The sequence below is a fragment of the Sturnus vulgaris genome, chromosome 6, assembly GCF_052056855.1.
Source record: "Sturnus vulgaris isolate bStuVul1 chromosome 6, bStuVul1.hap1, whole genome shotgun sequence".
In the NCBI taxonomy this organism is placed as follows: domain Eukaryota; kingdom Metazoa; phylum Chordata; class Aves; order Passeriformes; family Sturnidae; genus Sturnus; species Sturnus vulgaris.
The window spans coordinates 32,736,028-32,762,884 of NC_142248.1; the positions used below are offsets into that span (position 1 = coordinate 32,736,028).

The 26,857-nt window shown below is 40.6% G+C and overlaps 1 protein-coding gene and 1 long non-coding RNA gene across 2 annotated transcripts in view; one reads left to right on the forward strand and one right to left on the reverse strand.

The window, feature by feature from the left end:
• Positions 1-6,908: 6,908 nt before the first annotated feature.
• On the reverse strand, positions 6,909-16,756 carry LOC148223405 (uncharacterized). The gene is made up of 3 exons (XR_015804216.1): positions 16,274-16,756; positions 8,762-8,860; positions 6,909-7,408 (listed from the first exon to the last, which is right to left on the reverse strand). It is a non-coding gene; the product is annotated as an uncharacterized LOC148223405 (long non-coding RNA).
• Positions 16,757-17,498: 742 nt separating this feature from the next.
• Positions 17,499-26,857, forward strand: part of SLC24A4 (solute carrier family 24 member 4) — a 90,568-nt gene continuing 81,209 nt past the window's right edge. The window contains exons 1-2 of the mRNA XM_088166159.1: positions 17,499-17,670; positions 19,958-20,068. Coding sequence (XP_088022285.1) covers positions 17,514-17,670; positions 19,958-20,068 — 268 coding nt within the window. The 5' untranslated portion in view covers positions 17,499-17,513. The remainder of the gene's footprint in view (positions 17,671-19,957; positions 20,069-26,857) is intronic.

Below are 26,857 nucleotides of genomic sequence, written 5' to 3' on the forward strand. Positions count from 1 at the left end.
ATCAAAACAAGACAAACTATAAAATACCAGTGATGCTTTAAAAAATCATTTAATCTTTAGAAAGATGTCATAAGTAAAAGGTTTCTTCATGAGAAAAGATCTGGAAAAACAATAAACCAGCATATCACAAAACAGTCAGCTCCTGCGCTGTCATTTCTAAAGAGGTGGAAGTGTCAGGAATTATCAGAAAAGACAAATGTGCTTTACTAAGACTGTTCAGAGAGCTCACATTAACTTCTAACAGCCATAGACCTGCACACGTGAACACATTCATCTGCAAATGCAGGGCATAAGTGGTGAAGAAACTTATGTAATGAGTTTGCTCATGAAAAGCATAGAAAACACACTGATACTTGTGCAAATAGCAGAGGCAACAAACTGAATATAAAGGAAAACATCAAGATATGATGGTGAGTGATGGAGAGTGGAAAATGTTTTGTGCTTTTGGTCACATACTAAAACAAAAAGCAGCAAGTTCAAATGTGAGATTAGCTTTAATCATATCATAGACATAACCAAATAGTTTTCAAATGTCTGACTGACCTTAACTGCAGAGGGCAGACAGGCATACACAAGTAGTGTAACATCCAAAGAGTCCCTTTATGGTCAAGGGGAGAAACCCGATCACCCAGCAAAAGTGAGTCATGTAATAGAGAGGATCAAGTGCAATAGATTTTGAACCACAATGATTATGGGCAGCTTTCACATCAAAAATCAAGTGAAAGCAATCTCTGAGGAATGCTCAGAATTTCATGTGATCTCAGCAGAAAGATGTAGACATCAGGTTCTGTATTGCCAACAGAATATAAACAACCTTGACACAATGGAGGGTGTCCTGCAATAATGTAAGGACACGGAAGAACTTAGATGTAGTAATTATGTCAAGATGGACTGGACTGACACCCATCATCAGTCCTTTATTAGAAAACTTTACATGCCCCCTTTCAAGCAACCCTGACTCCTTTCCTCACAGGCAGCTCCACACAGCGCTGACTCTTTTCCTCAATAGCTGCTTCACACAGCACTGACTCCTCTTCTCTCTGCAAGTTCTCCTCTTCCTCCTGCATGACTGGCTAACCCCAACTTGTCCCTTACCCAGCCCCCTAACCCTGTCTGTCCCTCACGCAGCATCTTCTCACCTTATCCATCCCTTACCTCAGCACAGCCAGCAGCCTCCATCCCAAACTGCAGCAGACTCCGGGTCTCCAGCTCCAACTGTAATTAATAATCAGCTGATCCACTCTTTTATAACCCCCATCGTCATTGGGCAGGCAAGGCTGTTTCCACTCCTCAGTAATCAGTACAGCTGTAATTCTTTAGGAAAATTGCCTTCTGCACTATGCTTACAAACTATTCTCCTACTCTTGGATTCAAAAACCTAAGTATGGGGAGAAATTCAAAGCCCTTCAGTGCTGCCATGGGGAACCCAAAATATTTTTTGTAAACTGCAAATCTGCTCTGCATTACAAGAAAGAGAATGACAGAGGTGGGCAGGCAGACAACTGTTGCCTTATCTAGAAGCAGCCTTCTAGCATAAAAAGGCAGCAACAGAAAATAAACTATGCAAACAATACAGACCTCTTTCTTGTGAAACATCAATGAACCAGTGAGACAAGCACAACATCTGTACAAATACAGCTGACTCTTCACACTCAGGTAATTCTTTCAAATATATCTGCAAATCATCCAAACATTGATACTTAGAAAATTAGATTATCAATTTTCCAGGTACCTTGGTACAACAGTACCTGGAAAAAGAGGGCAGTTCTTAATTGAAGTAAGATGAGCACAGACACACGCAGAGATCTAACAAGCTAGTTATGGATATCTGACATAAGGCATCTGTAATTGCAAAAGATGCATCAGAAAAAAAACCCTTACAGGAATGGGCAAAGCTCAACAGAAAAAATTGCTTAGAGTTTAAAAGAGGTCTGCAAAAAATAATGAAAATGGGCAGTAAGTTGTTCCCAGATAGAATATTTTGAATAGTTTTTGGTAAAAGTAACTTGTCACAATGTCTGATACCATAGCTGGGATTGCAGTACCAGCACTACTCCAGCTCACAAAAATGGAGGAGAGACACTTGCCAATCAGCAAACTCAAAAACTCTGAGTACTGTGAGGTCATATAAGGGTCTAACTGTTTTGGGGCAAAAAGGGGCAGATTTTTGTTTCATGGGGACACGAATATGTACAGTCAGGACAAGCATGAGCCAAAATCACAATGATGAAAGCGAAATATTCAAATCTTGAGATTTAAGCATCAATTCTTAGAAAAGACATAGATCTAATAACAGCTATTGGAGGGAGCACTCAAACCTGGACTGCACTGGCAGGAACAACTGCCAGGGATGTCTTGCATTTCCTGGAGACATGTACTCTTTCCACAGGTAACTTCTCTGGAAAACTACTTGGTAATAAAGCATGAAAGAGCTACTGTTCTAAAGTAAGAGGAAAACATTCTCTGTTGCTAAGGGGAGCGGGGGCTTAGTTAACTCATCACTTTTTTCATAGCGGATACACATCTATATGGGTACAGAACATGCCTCATGATGCACATTCATGGAATGATCACTATATGAATTGATTAACTCCTTTCATAGACACGATTCTCAGACTTAGTTTTGCTGTTTACATTCTAGTAAATGCCATTCTTGATTTCAGTGTGGGGAGATGTTCCTTCTCTACCTTTTGAGCACCGGATACTCTTAGCAACCCAGTTTGGTGACAGCTGATAGGGGTTGCTTTCTGGCTTTTGATGCAGGTGACCTTTAGCCACTGGGTTATTCTTACTATATATTCTTACTAATATTCTTATTCTTATTCTTGGGTTTTTCTTCTTTAACTCAGTCTTCATAGACACAGAAAATAATTTTTCTGTATTTTTTATTTTGTAAATATGCCAGCTTTAGGTAACATTATTTAGTTCTTTCTGACACAATGAAGTATCATCTGGTGTAGTGAAGAGTCTAATGCACCGGTACTGTGATAACTCTCCAAATATTTCTGGTGGTTAATCTTGGATTTTCAGTCCCAGGCAAAATGTACACACATCATAAATATAAATACAATGTAATGGCAACACTTGTCTTTTGCCTCCTCGGTACTGAGAAGTTTGAGGCTTAAAATAGTGATGCGCTTGCCGCATGGATAGTATTAGATCGACAGATGGTTCACTGTTCTCACTTTGTAATCATACAACCCATATTTCCATGGACCTACCTACTGCCTGATAAGTCAGCATGTGAATACAGAAGGTTAACCTGTTAGGCGTGCCCTGGTAATTGGAGAATTGTCAAGTGTTTTCTGCACTCCTGAGCACACTGCTGCACGCTGATTATTTTCTAGCATTTTAAATATATCTTTCTCTTACTCTTGGTGGAATGGAGAAACATAACAAAGACTGATGTGCCTTCCAAAGAGAATTCCTTCTCTCTTACTGTTTATATATACACAACTGGGAAAGCTGTGTTCCCCTCACGCATCACAGTTGGTCACTTAGTGGCATATCCTATAAATGGGGTACAGTTTTCAGGGGAATTGCTAAATTTCCTTTGAGGCTCCTTCTAACATACAGACTCATGTTGTAAGCGTCCTAGCATTGTTCTTTATTACTTTTTTCTTTTTTTGCATTAAAAAATTCAATTAGTTTTGTAAATCATTCAAGATAGAGGCTGCAGTGATATCACTGGTTCAAGCACCTTTGTCCATTTAACTTTGCCAGGATTATATGACTTTCTACTCCTACTGTGTAAGCTCTGTAGCAGTTGTTCTGGTCCCTTTGTAGCTAAGCTTATCTCAATATGATTTCTGTTTCTTTGTTTCTCAAATATTACCTTTATTAAACTTTTGCTTTCTTAGATAAAGCATGAAATAAGCATTGCAGAGGTGCATAGGGAAACCCATTGTATAAACAAGAAGTATCTTCTTATGAAGATATGAAAAAATTCTTTATCTGGGAATCCCTCAGATATAAAAAAAGAACAAAACTCTGCAGTTTCTCTCCACGCACAGTCTATTGGTTTTGCTGGGGTTTCTCCAAATTAAAAAATCAAAATTTAATACTAGGTTATTACCCAGAAATATGCTCCCAAGGCTCTATGTAAAGGTTTTCCTTAATTTCTACTTCTCTGAAATAGTCCTATTACACAAACCTAAAAAATGCTCTGGGAAGGCTTAATGAGACATGTTATCTTTGATTTTTTCTGTTGCCCTGCACACAAGTTTATCTAATCAGATGGTGATTGCAGAAGCCTGGATCCATCACAGTTCTTAACATCAACTGAGGTTTCCTGACTTCTTTCTTTCATCTCTCTTAGCTTGTCCTGAGACAGCAGTTTCCAAATTGATCCAAAGCAGCTATTGCTGGAATGACTATAAGGAGTAGTTGAATAATGATGATTGGGCAGAATTAATTTATTATTATTTTCTGCATGGTCATCTCTTTTCTATGTCTCACTATGGTGTAAGGAAAAGATCTGATTCCTATTAAAAAAAAAAAGAAAAAAATATTTGCATTGATTTTGCTAGGTTCTTATCAAGGTTCTGTGACTCATATTAGTCATAACCTTGTTAGGGTCCTGATCACAACAATTAGTACATTATACAATAGAAAAACAGTTTGAATGTTGAGAGCTGTAATAGTTGGCTAACTGACAAGTGAATCCTCAGTTTTTATGTTCTTCAAAAATTTTGTACTACAGGGCTGGGAGCCATTCAAAGTTTCAGTGTTTTGCTGTTAATGAGAGATTTTATGGTTTTATGGTTGTGTATACTTAATGGTATGGGCCAAAGAAAATTATCAGCCTTGTTAGGGACTGAATCCCATTTGTATTCCACAGCACATAGCTCTCATTCTCTATTTGTCTTTTGTAGGAAAGAGTTTTAATTCCTACTGGAATTCCCACTGTGAAATCACTTTTGGAGAAACAGAGAAAGTGATACTAATACAAAGACTAACACATCTGCCTTGAGGCTATTCTTTGTTTTTCTTTTTTTTTTTTAGCACAACCAGCCTAGCTCAGCAAAAGGACATAAGATGATAGAAAAGGTAAAATAGTTTCTTTATACTTTGTTTTTCATAAACAAACAAAATATACTGATGGATCAAACTACTCCAAGTATCAGCATTTAAACTAGTCACTAGCTATCTGGCATTAAAAACAAGTCTTTTTGAGATTCAATTTCTTCAACCTTGTTTTGCAACCTCCAGTACTAATTGGTGCTCAAGATACATGGTGGACTAGTTGGCTTTTATATTTGTTTTCAACAGCAAAGCCTCTCTCTATCTTCAATAAATTACTTAGTCCTTTGTGTGTATGGATGATCATTAATACTGATTCTTACTAAGCCTCTAAATACACAGACACCACATACATATATAAAACGTGCAATTGCTCTCATTTTACTTAATGGAGTTATAGAGTGATCTACTGAGACATGGCACTATGTGCATGCTGTAAATAATTCAAGAGAGAAAGAAGCTGCCTGAGCCTTCAGAATAAATATTATACATCACCTAAAATCAGACAGACATTTGATTTCACCTCTTTAACATTCCTCAGGTAGCAAAAGAGATATGACTGAGAAGTTTAAAGGTAGTGTGGAGCTAGATCTAAAACATTTTCTCTCCCTCCCTCAAAGTATGTTTGTCAGTGAAGTCTGAGACTGTAAAATATTTTACTTGCTAAATAGCATTAAATTTTTAAAAGTGTGATGATGCCTTAGTACCTTGGAGTTCAACAGAGAAATTATGAGTATTCATTCTAGCCAGATATTTTATCAAGGCAAGGAAAAGATTTTCAGTGTTTTGGATTCTGTCACAATGATTTCTGGCTAAGGCTTTTTCAACAGCCTATCAATTAAAAAATAGCAGTTAGGATACTTACCTGTTGTAAGTTAGCATTTGAAAATCACTGGTGAGAGTGCAAATGCTCTGTGTCTGTTGGTCACAGTGTGATCCCCTCCACAAAACTCTGAGTCAGGGGCACTGTTTCAGGGACAGCAAAATTGTCTGGACTTCATGTAATTCTACTCACATAAATTGGTTCACCTGCCTGTTCAAATGTGGAAAAAGTATCAGGCCCTGAACATAATTTTTATTTTGTGTGTGTGACTTTTAAGTATTTTTCTTTTTCTGGATGGCAGGCTTGCTCAGACTTTTGTCAACGAGCTGGAAGAGTTTTTTTCTTAGGACTCAGCTCAGGGTCTGTCACTAGGGAACAAGTGGTGTTGGTGTTTGTTAGCTTCCTAACCACCACAAAGGTGCAGCAGTGCAAACCCCGAAAGCTGAGCTCTGCTGCATTCCCACCTCCAACAAGTGGCATTGCAGGATGTCTGCCGTGGCACTCACACAGCCATGGCACATGGCAGAGCAGGCTGTGCCAGGCTCTGAGCAGAAGGAAAGCAGGAGAGAGCCTGGCCCTTGATGCTTCTGACCTGGCCTGTGGGGACAAAAAGAGCTAAAACAAAACTGTGCCCTTTCACTTGGTTTTCTTGGCTAAGCCTCTGGAGATTTTGTGGATTTGCTCTGCATATAATTAAAAAATTAATTAATTAGGGTTAATTTAAAAACGGAAAACAAATTTTCAGGCTAGTTAAATCTTCCAGAATTATTGCCTTTTTAAAAAAATGAATTTATTAGAATTTGGAAGGCTGACATTCAGTTACACAATAGCTTGCTGTGAAACATTCACCTCAATGATCTGATTTATTTCCAGCTTATCAACCATCTTGATAGCTTGGGCAGGAAAATTACAATAGATTTCCAACAGCAAGAACAAACTATCGCATGAAACACAGCCCCACTTCTCTTCTTTTTCATAGTGCCATTATTCTAACAGCATAACCAATTGTGTGAGACTCCATCAGTCCCAAGGCTAAATTCAACTTTTAAAAATGATTGTGAAAGGAACAGCAGATCACTTTTCTCCAGATAAACATTTATTTAGCTGTGTTTTTATGCTATTATTGAAGATGTGTGTGCATAGAAATAATTGTATGAATTATATTTTTCAAAAGCTGTGGTGTGAATATATTTTATGATGATCATTACAACCTGTCTGATGCCATGGTGCTCTGCCAGCCGATTGTGAGCTGGCTGGGCTGTTTGTTTCCATGTGCCTCCAAGCCAGCTGGGTATGGGTAGGATCTGTTCCTCGGGGTTTGCTGGTAGCAAGGTCTCACCAGTGTTCCAAGCATCAGTAGACCAGTTCCCTCATGATCCACTCATAGCTGACTGAGGTTGTGGGCTATGTGGAGATCTCATTTACCATCTGACCCTCTGTGGGACCCTCCAGGAGAAAGGTGCTCTCCATGCTGCATGATCAAATCAGTGTTTCAGGTTTGTAGCATCTGGTCTGCCCTCCTTCAGGTCAAAATTTTCCTAATGTGCACTGGCAGCTGTTTACCTGCACAGAAAATACAGACAAGTCTCTGAGCAAGAAGCTCCACCAGTATTGCTTCCATCTCCTTGTGGATCCCTATGAAGAAGAAAACCATTGTTTCCAGCAGAAGGACTTTGGAGCAACTGAAAGTCAGTAAAAACCTCAGTCAGTCCCAGGCAACAGCAAAGGTAACATTTTGAGAATGTTCTGGCACCTTTCCTGGAGCAGGCAGGTCTTTCTGGAGTGGGTCCTTTAGGCCACCCTGGGCACCAATATCCAGAGCTGGTGGATTAATAGAAATGCATCCCACTCTACAGTCTGCAATTATGAAATTTTACTAGTGGCCACTGATGATAGGAATGATTCTTCTTTCAATCTCAAGACAATTTCCAGCATTAGGAAGAGGTTTTAGACATCTTCCAGGACACATCCTTTGCCCACAAGTGAAAACGTGATGGTCTTAAACGTGGTTTAAAAGGCTATAAAGAGCAAATAAAACTCAAGTCTCCAATACTTTGTTTCTGAATCTGCTCTGAACAGAACATCTTGTATGGAATATTTGAATGTATTAAGTGTTTCTGTGGTCAATTTGTTGATGCCTGAAGTAAATATGATATTCATTACAAAGGTTTATTTGAGTTTTCTTGCCCAGAACACAGTTGAAACATTGGATTTTCCTTTGTAGCCTTCACTACAGGCAACACATAGTTCAGTAAAGCTAAGGTTGAGTAAAGTCACAGGGAAAGATTTTATGACGTAAGCACAGGCAAAAGCCACGAGTTGCTCCTTCCCATACCTGAGAGAGGTAATTATGATATTTCAGGATATATAGTGACAGATGGACAAAGGTATGCTTTTATATTTATCCACAGGTATAATTTAATACCCATTTCTGAGCAGAATTGCTCTGTATATTCATTTGCATAATTGGAAGGGCCTTGACATATCTAGCTGCATTTATTATTCCAGTAACACTAATCTTCTTTTTCCCATGATCTGATTAAACTTTGCAAGTGTCTTGTATCACAGTCCTCCAATGCCCACACTGCTATCAGGAGGGAGTTTTGATTTGTTCGAGGAAGGTGGTGCTGCTGACCCTTAACAATACCATTTCAATTGCCTGACCTTGCTGATTAAGTAACTCCAGTGGTCATCTCCACAGGGTGGTATTATCTCTTGTGTCAGAAAGGACTTCAGCTACTGAAAAGTTTATATGGGGAAGTTTTATTTTCTTGTTACATGCAAAAAGGTGAACTGTTCTCACTTAGAAGAAAGCAATAAGGACAAATATATTCAGCAACAGCCCAATTAATTATCCATTTTATAATTTCGAGTTACCCCAAGGTATGTCTCTGGTTTTACTGACAGATGACTTACTTTTATGTTTAGCTGCTTCCTCACTCCATTGTTTCCATGGTAACACCTCTGAAACATTGCTTCTTTCTGAGGAGATGAATTGTAAAGTGGCTGGAATATCTGAGTGTTTAAATATTAAATGAAAACAACAGAAAAATGGTGGAGTGAGTCAGACATTACAGGCAGGTGACACCCACAATATCTGCTAGTGAATTGGACTGTGGAGTAGTGCTACCTTTACTGTTCTCCTACTACAAGCTGAAACAACAGCCAGCTCTTAGGACTTGTCCTGAACCTGGGCTCTCCTGATGCCGAGAGGCAGCTGAGCACACTTATGACCAAGCCTGGCTAAAAGATCCTGTTACTAAACTCTATAAGGAGTTAGGAACAGCAAAAAAGTTAATTTACTGGAGTGCTGTATTTATTATTTGCCAGTGATAAACATTTATTGTTAAAATTGGCAATAACTACAAATTTTCTTGGTATTTTGCTGTAAAATCTGTTAGGAAGCTAACATGGAAATGCTGTAAAAAGCGTTCCTGTCAATGTTTGAAAATACACCAACGTTAGCTTTGACCATGTCTTTTCACTAATGGTAACAAACATCAGTTGTCTGGGTTTGGAGGGGGCTGTGCTACAGATGTGGCCATTTTTGTAAACTTAAAAAGGAATTTCTATGGAGGATTCTTAATGTGCTCCAGTTACAGTGATGTCTCTGTCCCTCTATACCAGCCCTCTTCAAATTCACAGTAGAAGGCTTGATCTTCAAAGCAGATGTGGTGGTGCTCATTTCCCCAGTCTAGTTTGTTTCACTCACCCTTCTGATCCACTTTGATCTCGGTTCCCTCTGCCTGCTCCCAGCGATGACTGTGCCCAGCCCACTGGCTTACAACCATCTCCTGTTCTTGTGTACCAAAGCTCTCCCTTCCTTCCCTTAAATGCCTCCTTAGACAAAATCCTCTCTCCTTCCTGTTCTGAACCTGAATTTTAAACCAGCCTTCTCAGTCCTCTCCTCTCCTGTCTGAACATAATGAGGAGCAAATTAACCCCCCTTTCTTATCTTTTCCCCAGGAGACAACATGAAACAGCAATGAAATAAATGCCCGGAATTTCTCCAAAACACAAAATACTCCATTGAGCACAATTCCCACTCATTTGATTTCTCTGACTGCCATTCCCTCTAGACTATCATTTTACATGATTTTATACACTGAATTTATCTTCTAGGACAAGGTTGTTTTCTTCCTACTGCCTATAAAAGAACCTGATTTCTACTAACTTTACAGAAATAAATGGTAAGAATATTCTTCCCATTTTCTCATTAACAGTTACAATTCCTTTTAGCTTCCACATTAGAGGTTTTCAATAGAATAAACATTTGTTTTTGAAAATATGTGGTCATATGAGGAGGAAAATTCCCAGAACTACCCAAGCTCTGCTCACTAGCAGTGTTAAAAAAAGATGCCAGCCAAAGTAGGAGGTGTAAATTTTCTTAACATTTTTCACCATAATTTTATTTTAAAAGCTTTGATAGGCAGTCAAACAGCAATTTCAGCATAAAAATGGGTATTAAGTTTCAGAACAAGCCCACTCAACATTAGGGAGAGTTGGTGTTGCCTTAGGAAAAGGGAATTAACAAGATGACCTTTCCAGGTTCCTTCAAGCATGTGTTCTACAAGTCACCAAAAAAGGATAGTTCTCACCTTTCCAATATTGTTGTTTCAGTATTTTTGTACATCAGTAATCAGGATACATGTTCCTGCACTTGTATATATAGTGTTTGGAGTTTGCAGTCGTTTTTTTCCATAGTCACTAAGGATGAATACTTGCTCTTTTCTTACTAAACTAATGAGGAAAAGGAGCTGCCCTGTCGAATCTCTCCCAGCTACCCCAACAGGAATTTCACTGGACCTCTCTGGCCTTCAGGCTTTCAAGCACTGACACTATCCGAGGCTTTTCTTGGTGAGAGAATTCTCCAAATACACAGGAAGCTTCCTCCTGTGTATTCATAAGATCACAGCAGCCTGTGGTTTGGGCCAACAACATAGCTGCTGAAAATTTTTCTCACTGTAATGAATCAGTTTTTCTTTATTTAATAATCCTTCTCATTCCGAGGGATTAGCAAAGGGTTTTGGAAAGAATTCCCAGTAGGTATGAAAGCTGAACAGAAGTGTGGTTGACTGAGGTGTGTGAAGATGTCTCCTCAGTAGCTGTTTTTGAATTTCACTTATTTCAGGCATATAAAACTTTCCAGAAAGAAAAAAAATTGCGAGCATTTTATGGAGCTGAATTTAGTTTCTTTATCAGGGAGTGGAATGAGATTATGAAGAGCAAACAAATGTGTTGTACACTGATGGAAAAAAGTGCTGTGATTAGCCCCAGTCCCTTGTGTTTAGCATGATGTCAGCTGACCTCATTCCTCACAGTTAAGGGTAAGCACAGTCAAACTTCCCCAATCCTCTGGGAGTAAGGCTTAGAATCAATACTGAGCTTAAACCCATGTGTAGATTTGAAGAGAAGAAAAGAATTCTGCTTACAGAGAGAGGAAGAAATGAAAAATTTGCACTGGACCTAGAAAATCAAGAAGTGGGGAACAAAGTCGTGTAGCAAACAGAGGGAAAGTATAAGGGAAGCAGAGAAGTAGGAAGAAGAGAAAGTGACTGTGAGAGCAGAGAGGAATTGGCAAAATGAAAACATAGTAAAGTTAACTGGAATTTGGAAAAGTTAATTGGACACTGGAATTCACTGGAGACAGCAAACTTGAGAAATTGAGGAAGACAGAATGTGTGTGGGGAGCATACGCTGTGTAACTGTCCCTGCAATTTAACCCCCATTTCACTACGGCTTTATGCACGTGCATGAGTTCTTCAAATCTGGGAAGGATTTAATCAGATCCCTATATCCCTGAGAAATCTAGAGGGCTTTAAACATAGGTACTGTGATGAATTTGGAGGGCTTAGATAATATTGATTTAAGGGTTCAAATATTGAGGTTTTTCTAACAAAATCCGTTTTTTAGCTAGACGTTGATTGAAACCTTATGAGGAGAAGGACACATTGAATACCACTGATATGCATAATGTCACTCCTGTCCTGCAAGAAGACATATTGGTGGGCTTGGAGAAATGAAGAGAGACAATGTACCTAAACTAAAATATGTTAACAGCATATGTGGGAAATAAAGAGTCAACTGATCTTATTTTCTTGTACTTTAAAGGTCACATCAAGTGTATAGATCTGGTTGGGACCATTTGTACTTACTGTATGGCAGGAAGATTATATGCATCAGCTTGACCTCTTTCCTGTGCTTGTGTGAGATCGTTAATTTCATAAAGGATTTAAGAAACTCTTGCTTGTAGCATGTCTGCATACTGTTGTTAAACTCCCAAGTAGGGTCTTAGTGACTGTGTGGGTCCTAGCTAAGTGTTGAATGTGAGGTGTAACCACAGATGCTCAGCAGAAATACAAAGTAGAATTACCCAAGATTATTAAAGAGAAAACAGCAGTTGGAAAACTGCATGACATAAAACACAAGGGAGGAGTTGGGTAAGTGAAAGGAAAATGTGGTTCCATGTTACAACGTGAGACTGACTTCTTCACAGCATTTAAATTTCAGCTCACAGTTCAGTTATTTACAGCCTTGCAAGCAAAAGAAAAGGCCTGAGTTAAACTATAGAAATAACTCTTAATTAAGGAATACTTCTGGCTTTGAAGCATGCAGAAGTACTATGTGATAACACAAGTGGCAACTCTCCACTAGAACTGGAAGATAAAAATCTGAGAATGCATAGAAAGTCATGGAGGATCTTAGCACATGGATGAGTCCTGAGTACTACAGCTGGAGCTCCTCTGTAATATAGTGGTCCCAGTTCTGGGCTTACCCATCACAGAGGCTCTGGCTGGATCAGTACTGATGCCAACAGTGGATCTGCTTCCCAAATCTCAAGTATGGTTCAGCAAAGCACCTTTCACCAGTGCTTAAAGAACAATCTGGTTATATATATATATACACACACCTAAGCAGGTAGGGTGCCTGGAGTTACAGTTCAAAACTTAAATTTTGATTTGCTTTCTGCAAGCTTGTATTGTCAAGACATATTTGCATGCTCTCCTTTGTCAGGGACTAGGTCCTAAATAAACACAGGATTGCTTCTTGCTTGAAAATCAGGTGATTAAGGACAGTGCAAAATTAGATTCTCTCCATGGTTCCCTTATAAGAACTACCTGGGCCAACTAGCAAAGGCAGTACCCCAGTCTCTTTTCTCACCAATGCCTTTCCTCTCAGTAACATTTTTATGGTTTATGGGAGATTTTTGGGTCCTTTTTTAAGGGAACATTGTTGCCTTTTCTTTGCTATTACCTCTTGACCTTGCAGACAGGACAGAGGGGTTGATATTGGGATGCCAGTTGTATCAGCCAGAAAAGTCAGACTTGAAAAGGCTCCTAGGGCTGGCTGGGTACCTGCCACAAACAATCACCTTCTAATCATCCAGAGCTTCCCAGCTCTTTTGTGCTGGAACAGTCTTCATGGCCAGCTAACAGGGCCTCAGCTTCCAGTAACTGTGCCATGCCTTTTCTGCTCCTTTTAGGGGCTGCCATAGAAAATTAATCCAAACATACTTCTCCTTCAACGCTCAGCAGCATCAATATTTTCTTCTAGATGAGCTGCTTTCATGGATCTCCTGTGAGACACTTCCCTAATTCAAAGCCTTTTGGCTGTTTCTCAGTTCAAGATACTAATTGTGCTTGAGATGAAAAACAAGCACATTTGGCAGTGCTAGATGAAACTAACATTAGCATGTGCTTCCAGTGAGACATTTTGGTGTGGGACATACACAAAAGTTAAATTATCACAATGATAATAAGAAAGAAGATTTGTTTTGTGTTCATCTTAAAGACAAGTGCTTTTCAATATTTTTGTCCTCTACACTTTGTTTTGATGATATTTCTCAAATACTTTTAATTTTCAAAATGTAATTCTTTCAGCAATCCTAGACCTAGTCTGGAAAGCATTTTGTTCTGATTATACTGAAAACAGAACATCTGAGGTATCACCAAACCACTCACTGTGAAAGTATCACTCAGAAAATGTGTGTCTTACTCCTTTTTTTTTTTGAGACTATTAAAGGAAGGCTTCACTGAATTTATATACAGTTGTTCTGCTTCCAGTAAGAGATAGCAATAATTTAAGATTAAAAAAAAATGCAAATTTCTCTGATGTCACCTTATGCAGAAAGCATTTGCCTCTTTTTTGCCCCCAACACTGTATCACTGTATCCTCATACACAGCATGGATGTCTTAAATCAGATGAAAGTGTTGGGACATCATTCCAGTAACAACCTCCATGTGAATGGCTCAAATATACTCAAATAGACCCTCCTGGTGAGAGGTAACTGGAGCTGAGTTCTGCAGCACACCTTTTCCCTTTGAGACACCCTACACATTTCTCAAAAAACGCTCAGCAAAATAAAAGTGATTTGGAATTCTGTTCTGAAAGTTTAGTATTCAAGTACAATTTTGAGGCTGCCCTGTGATCACCAGACTGATTAAAAATGCTAATCAGAAGCTTGTATGATTAGGAGATTAGTACTGTCTGAACTTTGATCTGCCTCATTTGTGTACACAAGAAAGGGAGAGACCCACACCATCACACTGAGAACTGCTTTCATGGGTAACAGATTTCTCCTCTGTAAGGAATTCACAAAAGCACTCTTCACTGTTTTGGTTCTAGTTTCTTGCTTTTAGTGGTTCATAGGGAAGGCCTCAGGGTTTCTATAGTCACTAACTATTAACTCTAAACCAGGCAACTTTATAACAGGCAAAAATAAGATAAGGCAAAAACCTCTATATCAAAACAGGCAATATTATAATTGCATTCTTGTTACTAACCATGTGCTTTGGTTTGATCCATGTGATGTTCATAGGATCTGACAGAATTAATGAAAATCCCTCACATGTGAAACTCAGGACCTATAACAATGGTTAATTTCCATGGTCCTTGTGTAAACAACATATTTACACAAATATGGAATATGTGTGAGTGACAGCCTCAACTCCAGACACAACTCCAGACACAAATTTACCTCAATTGTGGCAAACTTGTCTTTGGATGTCTTAATATCAGTACCTCTTCAAATCAGAAGTGTCATGGCTTTGAAAATGTCTTCAGTGTAAAGAGTAAATAAGTGAACAAACATAAAAATCACAAGCAACTTTCATCAGTTGTGGGAAGAGACCCAACCATTAGAACAGCTTCTTTGAAGCCCTTGTAAGTGAAGAATGGTCAGGCATTGGAACAAGCTGCCCTTGGAAGTGGTGGAATCACAAACCCTGGAAGTTCAAAAAATGTGTAGAGGTGGCACTAGGGTACATGGTTTATTGGTGAATGTGTCATTGCTGGGTTAATTGTTGAAACTGATGATCTTACAGGCCTTTGACAATCTTAATGATTTTATCATTCTAAGCAGATTATAAACTTATTTTGCTGAAAACCCAACAAATCTCTACAATACCCTCCAGTGTTACTATCCTTCTATTGCTAGATAAAATCTTTATGCAGAAAACTAGTCTTGTCAGCACTGCAACTCTCATTTAACACACAAAAAGGACATGGCAGACTAATATTTGCTTTGAGTGGATGGGGAAGATTTAGTCCCAGAAAAGAGGGTATGGAAAGCCATGTGAAGAATTAGCTCCCACCTGTTATGACAGCTGACAGGGTATAAAGTGGCATCTCTACTGACACGGCCAACCAACACCTTCACTGGAGCTTAAAGGTCTTCAATGAAAAAACCAAGTCCACTATAAATAAAGGTGCAGATCTAAAGACCTTCAGTTGCCTTTATCCAGCTTCCATTGCCTCTGTGTCTAATTAGCTTGTAAATTATTTTGGTTGGGGATAGCTTTCACTATTCTGGGTTCAACCTTGAGATTTCCTCTCTGGCCATGGAGAGAAATCAAAAGACACAACCTGATTTGTAATCTTCTCTGTTACCTTTTTTTGTAGAAGGCAAGAGCTCTCACAGTTACTTTTCCTCTGTCAGCACCTACAATTGGAATGAAAGAGAGGAGACTGGAGCATGTCTCAGTGCCATTCTTCTGATATGCAGTTGTTCTCCTGCTTTAATGTAAATCAGAAGGTCAAAAGCCCACCAGAGCCTAGGTGCCCATGGAGCTTGGACAGTTAAAACACAACTTTCCTTACCTACATGCACTTAAAGCAGCAACAATATTAACATCACTGGCAACAATATTAACATCACTGTTCCTTTTTGGTTCTTGAAAAATGCCTTTTGCACTTGAGACAATTGGCAGTCTTCAGGATGAATCCAGAGCAATTTCATATGCAGTGTGTACCAGAGCATCCTGAACACTGTGCTTCTGCATCTTATTATAGTGGATAGAATTCACAAGCAAAACTAGAAAACACATTTAACGATGGGAAAACAGAGGATTGGTGATATTTTATTTGTGATTGTTTATGTAGGCTATTTGTATTATAATTACGAAACCACGACAAACAATTCCAGATACGTGCTGTAGGTTCTGAAGAATATAGACAATGATCCAAAGGGAATCACCTGAAAGGACTTCTGTCGTAGGCCAAATGCTGTATCAAAAAGAAGATCAGATGAGTTAATCCCCTTTTGTCTACATGTGCTTCCTCATGAGTTTCTGGGAGGAATACAGAAGTGACGCGTGTGCTGTAGGAGGCTCGTTGGCTAACAGAAACCACTTAATTAATGTAAACAGAATTTTAGTTAAAAAAAGAAATGAAATCTCGGTGGCACAGCCTGGAACTAACCACCAGTTCACAAAACGGGTCATTAATTTGTTCTCCGAAGCACCAGGCGTTCGTTGCAGTGCAAACTGCGCGCAGAAGCGCCATTCTCCCCATGGAAGCCCATCTCGAAACGCATCTCCTGAGACAGGTGGGAGAGCCCCGAGCCATCGGCGCTCCCCGCCAGCCCTGGCGTGTTCTGCTCGCGTTCCGGCGCTCTGCAGCCCCTCAGGCGGCCCGGCCCGGCCCGGCCCCAGCGCGGCACCGACCGCTGCCCGCTGCCCGCCGCGCACGGACCGCAAGCGGACACCGAGAGCGGGGCATTCCTGCGCTTTTAGGGGAAAGGATTAATTTCGCCAGTTAATTCCTTCCCCCCGGCCCGGAGGTGGGGGAGAGCACATGCGCGTTGCCATGGGTGCCGGAGCAGCACCCAGAAAGTTGCGGGAGAGGGGCGGGGAGAAGGAGCCGAGCCGCCCGCCGGGGCTGGGTGCCCGCCCGGCGCCGAGCTCAGAGCCCGCGGGCAGCTGCTCTCGCCGCGGCGGCTGAGTCGCCCACCTGCCGCTTACGGCTGCCGGCGGGGGGAGGGAGGGAAGGGATAAACTTCAAACTTGGCCGGGCGGGCAGAGAGCTGCATGGATGTCTCCGTCCCTCGGCGCTGACTCGCAGCCCGTGGCGCGCTGTGGGGCGGCCGCTGCCCGGGGAGCGCGGGGCGCCGCCGCGCCGCTTCCTCCGCCGCCGGCCATGGGGCGCGGGGCTCAGCACGGCCCCTGAGCGCGACGCCTCGCCCCCCCGCTCCGGGCTGCCGCCGCCTCCCCGCCCGCCGCCACCTGCCTCTCCCTCCGCTGCGCCGCTGCCGACCTGAGGCCCTGGGCATCGGCTTCTGTTCGCGCTGCAGCCCGACCGAAATGGAGCCGTCCGCGGGAAGCTGCCGGGAGTGATCCCCGCTTTCCCACCGACCCACTGGCCGCCCCCTCGGCGCCCGCGCTCGCTCCGATGGAGCTGGAGGAGACGCCGCTCGCCCCTCCGAAGACCATGCTGCTTATGCTAAGGAAAGTTCGCAAGAGGCGGGAGATGCTGCTGCAGCAGCTGGGCTTCATCTGCGCCATCCTCTTCTTCGCCTGGTGCATGTCCAGCCTGCTCTCCAGAGCGGGTGAGTGGCGGTGCCGGCGGGACCGACGAACCCCGGCAGGGCCGGGCGGGCGGCTGGGGCGGCCCGGGGGCTGCAGCCGCCCCGGGGCTGCCGGGCTTTGGCGGGGTGTAGCGGCGGTGGCTGTTCCCGTTTGGGGTCTTCCAGTGGAAATGCCCCGGCTGCGGGCGGGGCGGGGAGCAGCGCAGGTTCCTCGGGAGAAATCCCCGCACCGGGCGGATGCGCGGCCGCAGCCCGGGGAGAGGGGAAGTTGCGCCGCTGGCCCCTGCTCGTCCGGGGCTCGCCGGCGCCGAGCTCTCGGGTCGGGACCGGCAGGGCAGCACGGGGCAGCTCTGTGCCTGGGAACGGCCCCGAAGGAGTTTCCCCCCTGCTGTTGTATCAGACTGGAGTTCTCTCCAGCCGCCTGTGGTCCCCTCCGCAACTTCGGGCTGCCTTTCGTTTTGTCCTTAGGCTGTAAACCTCTATCCGCTATAGCTGCTTCTTTTCTCAATCTCACATGCACCCCCAACACCTCTCCCCCATTACAGTATAGATTTGAGAGATAATTCTTCATTTTAGGCTAGGAACGGTGCTAATCATATGTTTTGTCGAGAGAGTATCATAACAGAGTCTTTTGCATCATTCGTGCATGTGCTGTATTGGTAAACTGATGCATTTATAATTAACCATATAATTCCCATTTGTTCCTCTGCCTGCTGGCACAGTTTGGGCTGTAAGTGTGCAGCTTCAGACCCTCATCCTGCAATATGCTTGGCATCCCTCAAATACAGAGTGTAAGGTTGCTGGGACAGCACTCCTATCTCTGGGTAGGGCTGCCAGCAGTCCTTGAAGATTTAAAAACAAAATCGACTAAGCCCATCACTAAGCATCTACGTTTAATATAAGAAACTCAGATTTAGGATGGGTCATCTACTTAAATTAAAGCTGAAGTTCAAGTGTGTCCTTTAGGGAAGAAAAATCTGCTGGAACTTGTCATAGTTTGTAATGCTCTTGTGCTCAAATTGTTGCCTGGCTTCTTTGAGCTGTATCTAGGATGACAACAAGCCATCCATATAGGAATTTGGTGTCTTAGACCATATTAGCATATTACTAATCTTAAAACTTTCAACTTATTTTTTTAACTTGGAAACAAGTAATAGGGGTATGAATATGTTTGCATAGCTTGAGAGGTTTTTTTGTTGCAGTTGTTGGTTTCCACAACTTTTTTAGGTTTTCATGAAAAATGTCATGACTAATGAAAGTTTTTAATCTCCTGGGTTATCAGCTAAATCCCTCATAACCTAATTTTTGATGGTATGCTGCATCAGGTAGGGTTTTTTTCAGCTGGCTAATTTACAGTACATGTTATCCATAAACACTGACCATCTGTTGTCTATGTTTCTTATAATTGTGGCTCAGAATATTTTACTCTGGAAAACCTAAGTTTCAAACAAGACTTCTCTTTCCAGTAGTCACTAAGAAAACACAGGTGTTACATGACGACAGTATAAACTCTAAAATTGTCCAAGGAAGAATTTTTGTTGTTATTACAGTATGTTCATTTGAAATAGACAAGATTGAGGTGGAAGTGATTTAATTAGGAGGTTCTATTCTTTCTTTGGTTATTATGATTGCATATGATGCATGATCTCACAACTGCTCCTATTTAACAGGTTTCGTTGAGAATGGTTCTGGAATATGCATTTTGGCAAAAGCTCCATTGACTTCTAAAAAAATTTTTATTTTTTTAAGACTTATGAGAATTCACTGTGATTTCCATTTTCTTTGACGAGTTATGAATGGTTTGATATTATTAAGTATACCAAAAACTGAAAAGTTTGGAATAAACTAAAATGTAACTGGAACATATCCATATGCATTTTTATTTTTTCATGAAGGCACTAATGTAATATGTGCAAGTACAGATGACTAAATGGAAGTGTGATTTTTGCTCATGTCAGCATAGCTGGGCTGGTTTCATCTATAGGAGCTGCAAGTGTTGACTTTCACAGGTACAGGCTTCAGCATTTGCTTGCTGCAGAATATTTTCCTGCTGTGGGTCACAGCCAAGTGTTCTGATAGCTGGAACATGCCAACAGCTCGGATATGGCTCCTAGTTGTACCCTTTGGAGCTAGGAGCACCTAGCACGTGTCTGTTGGCACGTGCTCCAGTCACACCTTGGATTTTACCCCATTTGCATTCTGATGGTCTGTCCATGCTCCTCGTTAGTGGGCACGTGTAGTCCAGCTGGGATTATGCAGGAAAAAAAAATCAGTGCTAGTGGGCATAATGTCTTTTTATTTAATATAGGGCAAGAATCACCTGTTCCAGACAGAAGCATTGTGTCAGGAATCTGGAGGAATAGAAGGTTGATGGCATCACCTAATGGGACACATGAGGAGAAGAACTGTACAGAGCCAGGTAAGATGGGAAAACTTTGTAATGTCCTACAAGCTCTGGAGTTGTATTGGATAGTTTTATCATGACCGAGCTGCAGTGGTGTGTAAACATTAGTATTAAACTTAAAAAACCCAACAAACCAGGAGTATTCTGTGTAGAAATAAGGTTTATTGTGTCACATAATGACATGATTTTATGTATTAAAGGTAAAAGGTAATGTTCAGATAAAGGAATGTTTTGGGGTCATTGTGAGAGTAGTGCCCACAATTCAGTGTCTTTAGTTTTGTTGCTTCAGTGATTATTCACTTCTGTTCAGCTGATGTGTGTATATTGTACAAGTCATGAGAGGTGTAGTCCTCTTAGAACTATGGGTAGTAAAATATGCAGTGTTTAGGATGACATCTGAGCTCATGATTTATGTTCATTACCATTACACAGTTAATCATGGTTTGCTAGTTTAGTGATAAACTATGTGTACAGAGTAGGAATTTATGTTGTGTGGAGGGGGTTAATGAGGTAAGTGATTTGGAAATCCTGGAATCCATTTTACTTCAGGATGTCTATCTTGGCCAAGCAAAAAGAATTGATTGAGGGCAGGAATAGATGATGCATTTTAGTAACAGTGTTAGTCCACAATGCTTTCATCTTCCCATCTGTCTTTCCAGTGTGTATTTCCTTTCTCTCTCTCTCCTTGCCTCTCTGTGGTTTATGGTGTGTGGGAGATGAGACATTTTGCCAGTGGCACTAGCCAAGTTAATTTAAAGTTCAGATTTATTTTTTTTAATGTGACTCTTTGATCAAGTCTGTGATAGCAATGGAGTGTGTCCCTTCTCTCCAGCGGTGTCAGCATGAGTTCTAGGATACTGTCAGCCCCAGGCTCTGGGAGAGTTTGGAGCAGTATTCCTGCCCTCACTTAAGTATTTGCTGTAGTACTGAGGTGCCAGTTGTACAGATTGAGGATCACTGGTGTGCTTATACACTCCTGAGAGAGGAGTGGAAGAACGTAGCTCAAAGTATTTGGGTCCCAAAGTTTTAACTATATCCTTTTGGTGTCCAAGAGTTTCCCTGTGCTTTTATTAAGAACTTTGTGGGTCGGTTTGCTGTGTTCTGCATCTTATGATGGTCTTGATTTGCCTGTCAAAGTTGTTCACAAATAAAAAAGAACACAAAAAGGACCTTTTGGAGACACATAATGATTCTTGATGAATAGTCAGAAAATACTATTCTTTCCCATTTCTCTTTAATTTTTCTCCATATGTGTGGATGCATCAATGTGATCATGTCTGAGCACATACTTGGCAGCACATTTGGAGTCAAGGCAATGGAGGCCTTTTTTGGCCAAAATTGTAGAAGCTGGATCAGAAAAGCACCTGTCAAAGTTCTGATGGAGACTTCCATTTGCATGAGCGAGAATTTTTTAACAATGATATGAGAAAATGACCAAGGCAAAAACATGCTTGCATGTCAATTTGAATTTCAGAAACCATAATGACTTCTTCATATGTTTAAAACAAATAGTTCAGCTTCCTCCATTCTTCCAAAGTCATAAGATTAGTTTAAGAACAATTGGAATAAATACAGCTGGGTCATTTTGGTGTGCTTTCTGAAATTCAGGTCTCTGAGGTGCACTTTTCTCTGTAACCACAAGAGATTGACACAAGGGAGGCCCAAATATGCCTCAGGATGCCTCATGTTTAATAAAAATATCACAAGACTTGCATTAAATTAATATTTTCTACTCACAGTAATAGTAGTAGCCTTTCTTTTAAAAAGTGTTTCTTCAGTTAGAACACAGATTTACCAGTCAAGTCTGTCACAGGATTGCAGTTGTAGCATTTTTAATCACTTCCTGTTATTCTGCAGTTATGTTCTGCTTATCATTGTGTATCTTCTGCAGCTGAAAGAGGAATTGAGATGCTGTAGTAGTGACTAGCTAGACACTGCAAATAAAGGGAACATCTGAAAACAGCTGAAGTTGGTGTTTGTCAGGCAGGAGTGGATCTGTAAGAACCCCTTATTGTTATTGCTCAGTAACAATTTCTGTAGATTTGGGGTAGTGTTCTTTGTTTGCTGTGTTTTTTTTTGTTGTTTTGTTTTTTAGTGTATGGGATGTTGACTTGTGTTTTTTCTGTTTTTTCCCCCACTCTTTTCTGGTAGCTAGGGATTGAGATTTGTCATGGAATGAGAAAGTAGCAATGATTGAACACTTATCAAAAAGGAGCAAGTAATACAGCTCATCTCTATGGGAGTGTAGCTTGTGCAATCACATGACTACAGAGAGAGAAGTCCCAGGAAAGGTCGAGAGACTTGATGGAGATTGCATAGAAGATAGGTGGGAGTGTGGATTTTCAGCTGGAATATGAGTACATGGCTCCCTGTAGGCTCCTGTATGAGATGTGCTTACTCTTACCTGTGTCATTTCTGTGTTTGCTCTAAGCATGAGAAGCTGTACAAATGCATGGCTGTGTGTATGGTATGTAGCAGTTTGCTTCTGTTATGTGGATGTTTTTGGATGTGTGTTTAGGATACAAGAATTTAATAGTACCTTGAGAAATGCAGGTTCTTGCTGAAAGCCTGTTATTCCCTTGTGTTATTGCTCTGCTCCCTTTTCATTAGCTTCCTACACAAGTCTGCAGGTTTGCCTCCCCTTTTCCATAAGCTTCAATGAACTTAATATATTTACCACTTCACTTGACTTTTTCACTTAGGTATAAGTAAAAAAGTAAAAATCCCAATTGTTAGAAATGGCAGCTATAGAAGTTTATATGACCATGACATCCTTGCACTTCATGGCAAGAAAGGCTCACCCTTTGTAATATATCTTGGGATAAAAACTGAGTAAGCTTCTAGAAGTAATGTTAGAAGCTTGTGAGAGCTGCTGTCTTCTAGAAGTTCACATAGTCTACACTGTCAGAGATGAGTCTCATTGGCTGAAGTAGATAATTTTGTGTTGTGTTCTTCTGGAAACATTGATAATATTTCTGGGGCATCGTTACAGAAGAGAAAAAATGCTGAAGTGTTGGCAATGCTGCTTTAAAAAAGAACCGGGGGACTCTGAAAGAGGGCAAGAAAATACATGTCTGTGTATGTAACTAGAGACGAAAAGTTGGGAGTTTTTGTATCAGAGGACTGATAATCATGAATATCTTAAGAGGTGCTCCACATTTTTTCTGATAGTAATCTGCAATCATGGAGAGTTATAGATTGTGTCTATCCCATAGCAGAGAAGGCACTGTGGGTCAGCTGCAGGAAGCAAGTGGAGCCTTGGGAGCATCAAGCCAACCTCAGGTCTAGTCTAGGCTGAGACCAAATCCTCACCACAGTTAATGTGTTCTGGAGCATTTTTCTATTAAAGATCATTCGTGGCTTTTAATTTCCCCATTGTTGAAAGCTTCTCTGCTGTGATAAGATATTGGTCTTTATATTGTCCTGGAGGCTAGAGGGTTTATAGATTGTATGTAGAAGGCTCTGGACTTCAGAAATTTCATGAGAGCCTGGGATTTTTGAATCTTGAAGCTTATATTTTTTTGGTATTGAGTAATTCTCTGGATGGCTTCCTCTTGGAAGGAAACCAAACTACCTTTTCATTATGGCTCCGGGTAGATTTCTGTGGGAGGAGGAGTTGACCTGACCCTCAGTTAAAGCAGAGAGATCAGAAAAGAGGAGTAGTTGTCTCTAGCATCTTAACGTACCTCATTAGTTTGCAACTGATTTTTTTGCTGTATCCAAGCTCTCACTTCCATCTGCCATCAGCTTGCTAGCTTGCAGTGCCATCTGCCCAGAAAGTCTGATTTGTAGCTTCTCTGCTCCAATGGCTTGCCTCTTGTTTCAAAATGTTCCTATGACTCCATGTCCTCCAGAACTCCTAGTAACGTTTCCAGGGCACATACAAGGTGGGGTGACTGGGTGTCATGATGTTTCTTACCATGTGCCTCCACTGGGGCATGTCAGGCTATTAAACAACTGATCCAGACTCTTTGCTGTTGTGAATATTTTCAAGTAATCCCTGTATACAGATAGAAAGTTTTTTCCCCTGTGAAGTAGGAAGGTATGAGAATATATTTCCACTGTCTTCTCACACTAGTCAGGGAGCAGCCTTGAAACAGAAAGGCAGTGGGATTTTCTTGCCTGTGGTTTGTCAACCATGGACAGTTCACGAGCTACATTGATTTTAACGAGCTACATTGATTTTAAATAGGTGGTGATTTGGTTCAAGCATGTTCCTCCCATTGATATTAGTGGGTAAAGAAGAATTGTGGACTGGGGGAAAGACAGGTTTAGCATTTCTTCCTGACCTATGCTGCATTTTTAGTTCAGCATTAAAAGGTATGTTGTAGCAGAGAGAAAGAATCAATCCTGTACAGTAAAGTGTGTTTCCCAGTAGCATGTGTATAAGTGAGTTCTGAGTCAGGATCAAAGTCATTAAGTCTGTGTATATTTTACACTGTTAGTTATAACCTTGGGGACTCGTGTAAGATGTGATGCATTGTACAGAAACTATAGAAGTCTTAGACAGTTTTGTTAGTGTACCGTAGAGAGAACAAGAGCCTGTTATTTTTTTCTACAAAAATCGATGATGACTAGAGAAGACAGGACTGAGTCTTCCAAGCAATTTTACAAAGGGACAGAAAATGTCATTTCTTGAACACTTGTAGTAAAGACACTATAGGAACTACTGATTTCCATTAGTTGTATTTAACAAACACACTGCTTATTTAAATGCATAATTCTTAGCATGCTGGATTGATGTATCCTTATTTTCCTTAATCCTTATAGACACATTAATATGTAAGATCATAAACTTAGAGTAATAAATGCTGGTGGATTATGGATTATTTCGTGCTGATGTAAATTTTCTTTAAATTATGTGATAATATGTGTTTCTTTTAAACAATGCGCTCATGATCTTCCCTAGATCAAACTTCCATTTTCTGGCAGGGATAAATACCTTCACTTTTAAGGATGTGATATTAATCATTTCACTGTAAACCTTTGTTTCATGAACAGCCTAAATTAGTAAGTTCAGTGTGACTTGCATGTGCTTACTATGCATTGATACAATTCCTAGCACAGAAAGACCATGGTCTCATTGAGATACTACAGGAAACTAATGTGTTCTGTTATGTTATTTGCAAATATTCCCCACGTGCATATTAGTCAGACTTCCTCTCTGCCTTGATGCATAGAATATGTGCAGCTATTTCAGTATGATAAATGTGATAGTGCATGTATGTGGATTAAAAATATTTTGTTACTCCAGTGTGTTATGCCCTCAAAGACAAGGAAAGTTATAGTTATAAACAATTTCTTTTTGTTTTGGTCTAAAAGGAAATGAAAATGAAGAAAGGTTTAAGAAAAAAATTGTAGTTGCTTTATGCATATGGTATTCATATAACATATAGGTGCAGTGTCCTGTGAATGTGTGTTTATTTATGTAGTTGAAAGACTTACTAATTAGCTAGTATGTGGCTTGTTTCTGCAGCCACTTGTGATATGGTGGTGGGGTTTTATTTGGTTTGGCTTTGCTTTGAGTGATGAACTTTACTGATTGTGATCTCATTTGTATGGCTTCTGAAACTGGGGAAGATAGATGTGTGACAATTTAAAACCACTTTTAGTGGGGTAGTTGATGGCAAATAACAAACATTTTATCACAAGTTTTTCTTATGTGACTATCAAGGTCTCATAAATCAGAATTCACACCTAGGTTGAGGTTGAACTTCTGCCATCTTTGCATGACCTTTGAGTGTGAGTATTGAATGGTTATGCAGGTAGGTGTAGTTGAAGTTAGCTGGGAAAAGTGGAGGGGTTTTCTTTATTGGGGTTTTTTTGTTGGCTGGTTGGTTTGTTTATTGTTTTGTTTGTTTCAGGGTGTTTTTTTGTGAACCAGTGTAGGAAAAGTGCTTTGACTGAACATAGAATTTGAAAAATAATCATCCTTCTTTCTGAGCTGCTCATTTTCCAGCAGCATATTAAAACTGGCATCCAAAATACTAGAAAGGAATGAGACATCTTTCTGTGCTTTGACTCAACCTGCCAGCAGCATCCCCTGGAGAGCTGAGAACAGAAAACTCCAGGGTAATTTATCCATTTTGCCAAGTCTAGGTGTCAAGTTTGCCGGAAGCAGTTTAACACACAGTAAATTAAGGTCTGACTAAAATGCCATGTAGAGATGTAGTAAACAAAGGCAAATTAAGCATACTAAATAGTATTTTCTTCTCTTACTGTATATTCTTAAACCTAGTAAAAATGTTACTTAAACGTTATTTCATATGACTCAGATTTATTTGCAGTTGGCTTGGGTCCAGTTGAAGCACAGTGTCAGTAAGGACTTCTACAAGTTAAGTCTTTGCTTTGAAACCAAGAAGCAGGCCTGAACAAAAATCCAAGTTTTTAAAATGTAGCCACTTCAGAACTAAATTTAATGTCCATGAACACAGGTTCTTGAAACATCCAGGTTGAATGTTCTGAAGTGCTGAAGATCTCAAGTTTCCTATATTAGTCCAGCTCTAGTATTTAGATATCTGATTTATCTGTATTTCAAACCACATTACCTAAGCATCCATCAGATATTAATATAGCAATAGTACAACATTTCTTTTTCTGTAACTGCAGACAACTCAGGCAGAGAGCAGCTGTGTAAATTATCGGCCAGAGGTCAAAGAGGAAATATGTGACAGAATCAAATCCAGATACCTCAGTTTTGATTTGGGCACCTGGAAAAATGATGTTTGGATGAGTACGACCTCCTGAGGTTCCATCTAACCTGAGTTATCCTGTGATGTGATATGGAAATCAAACGAATTACAT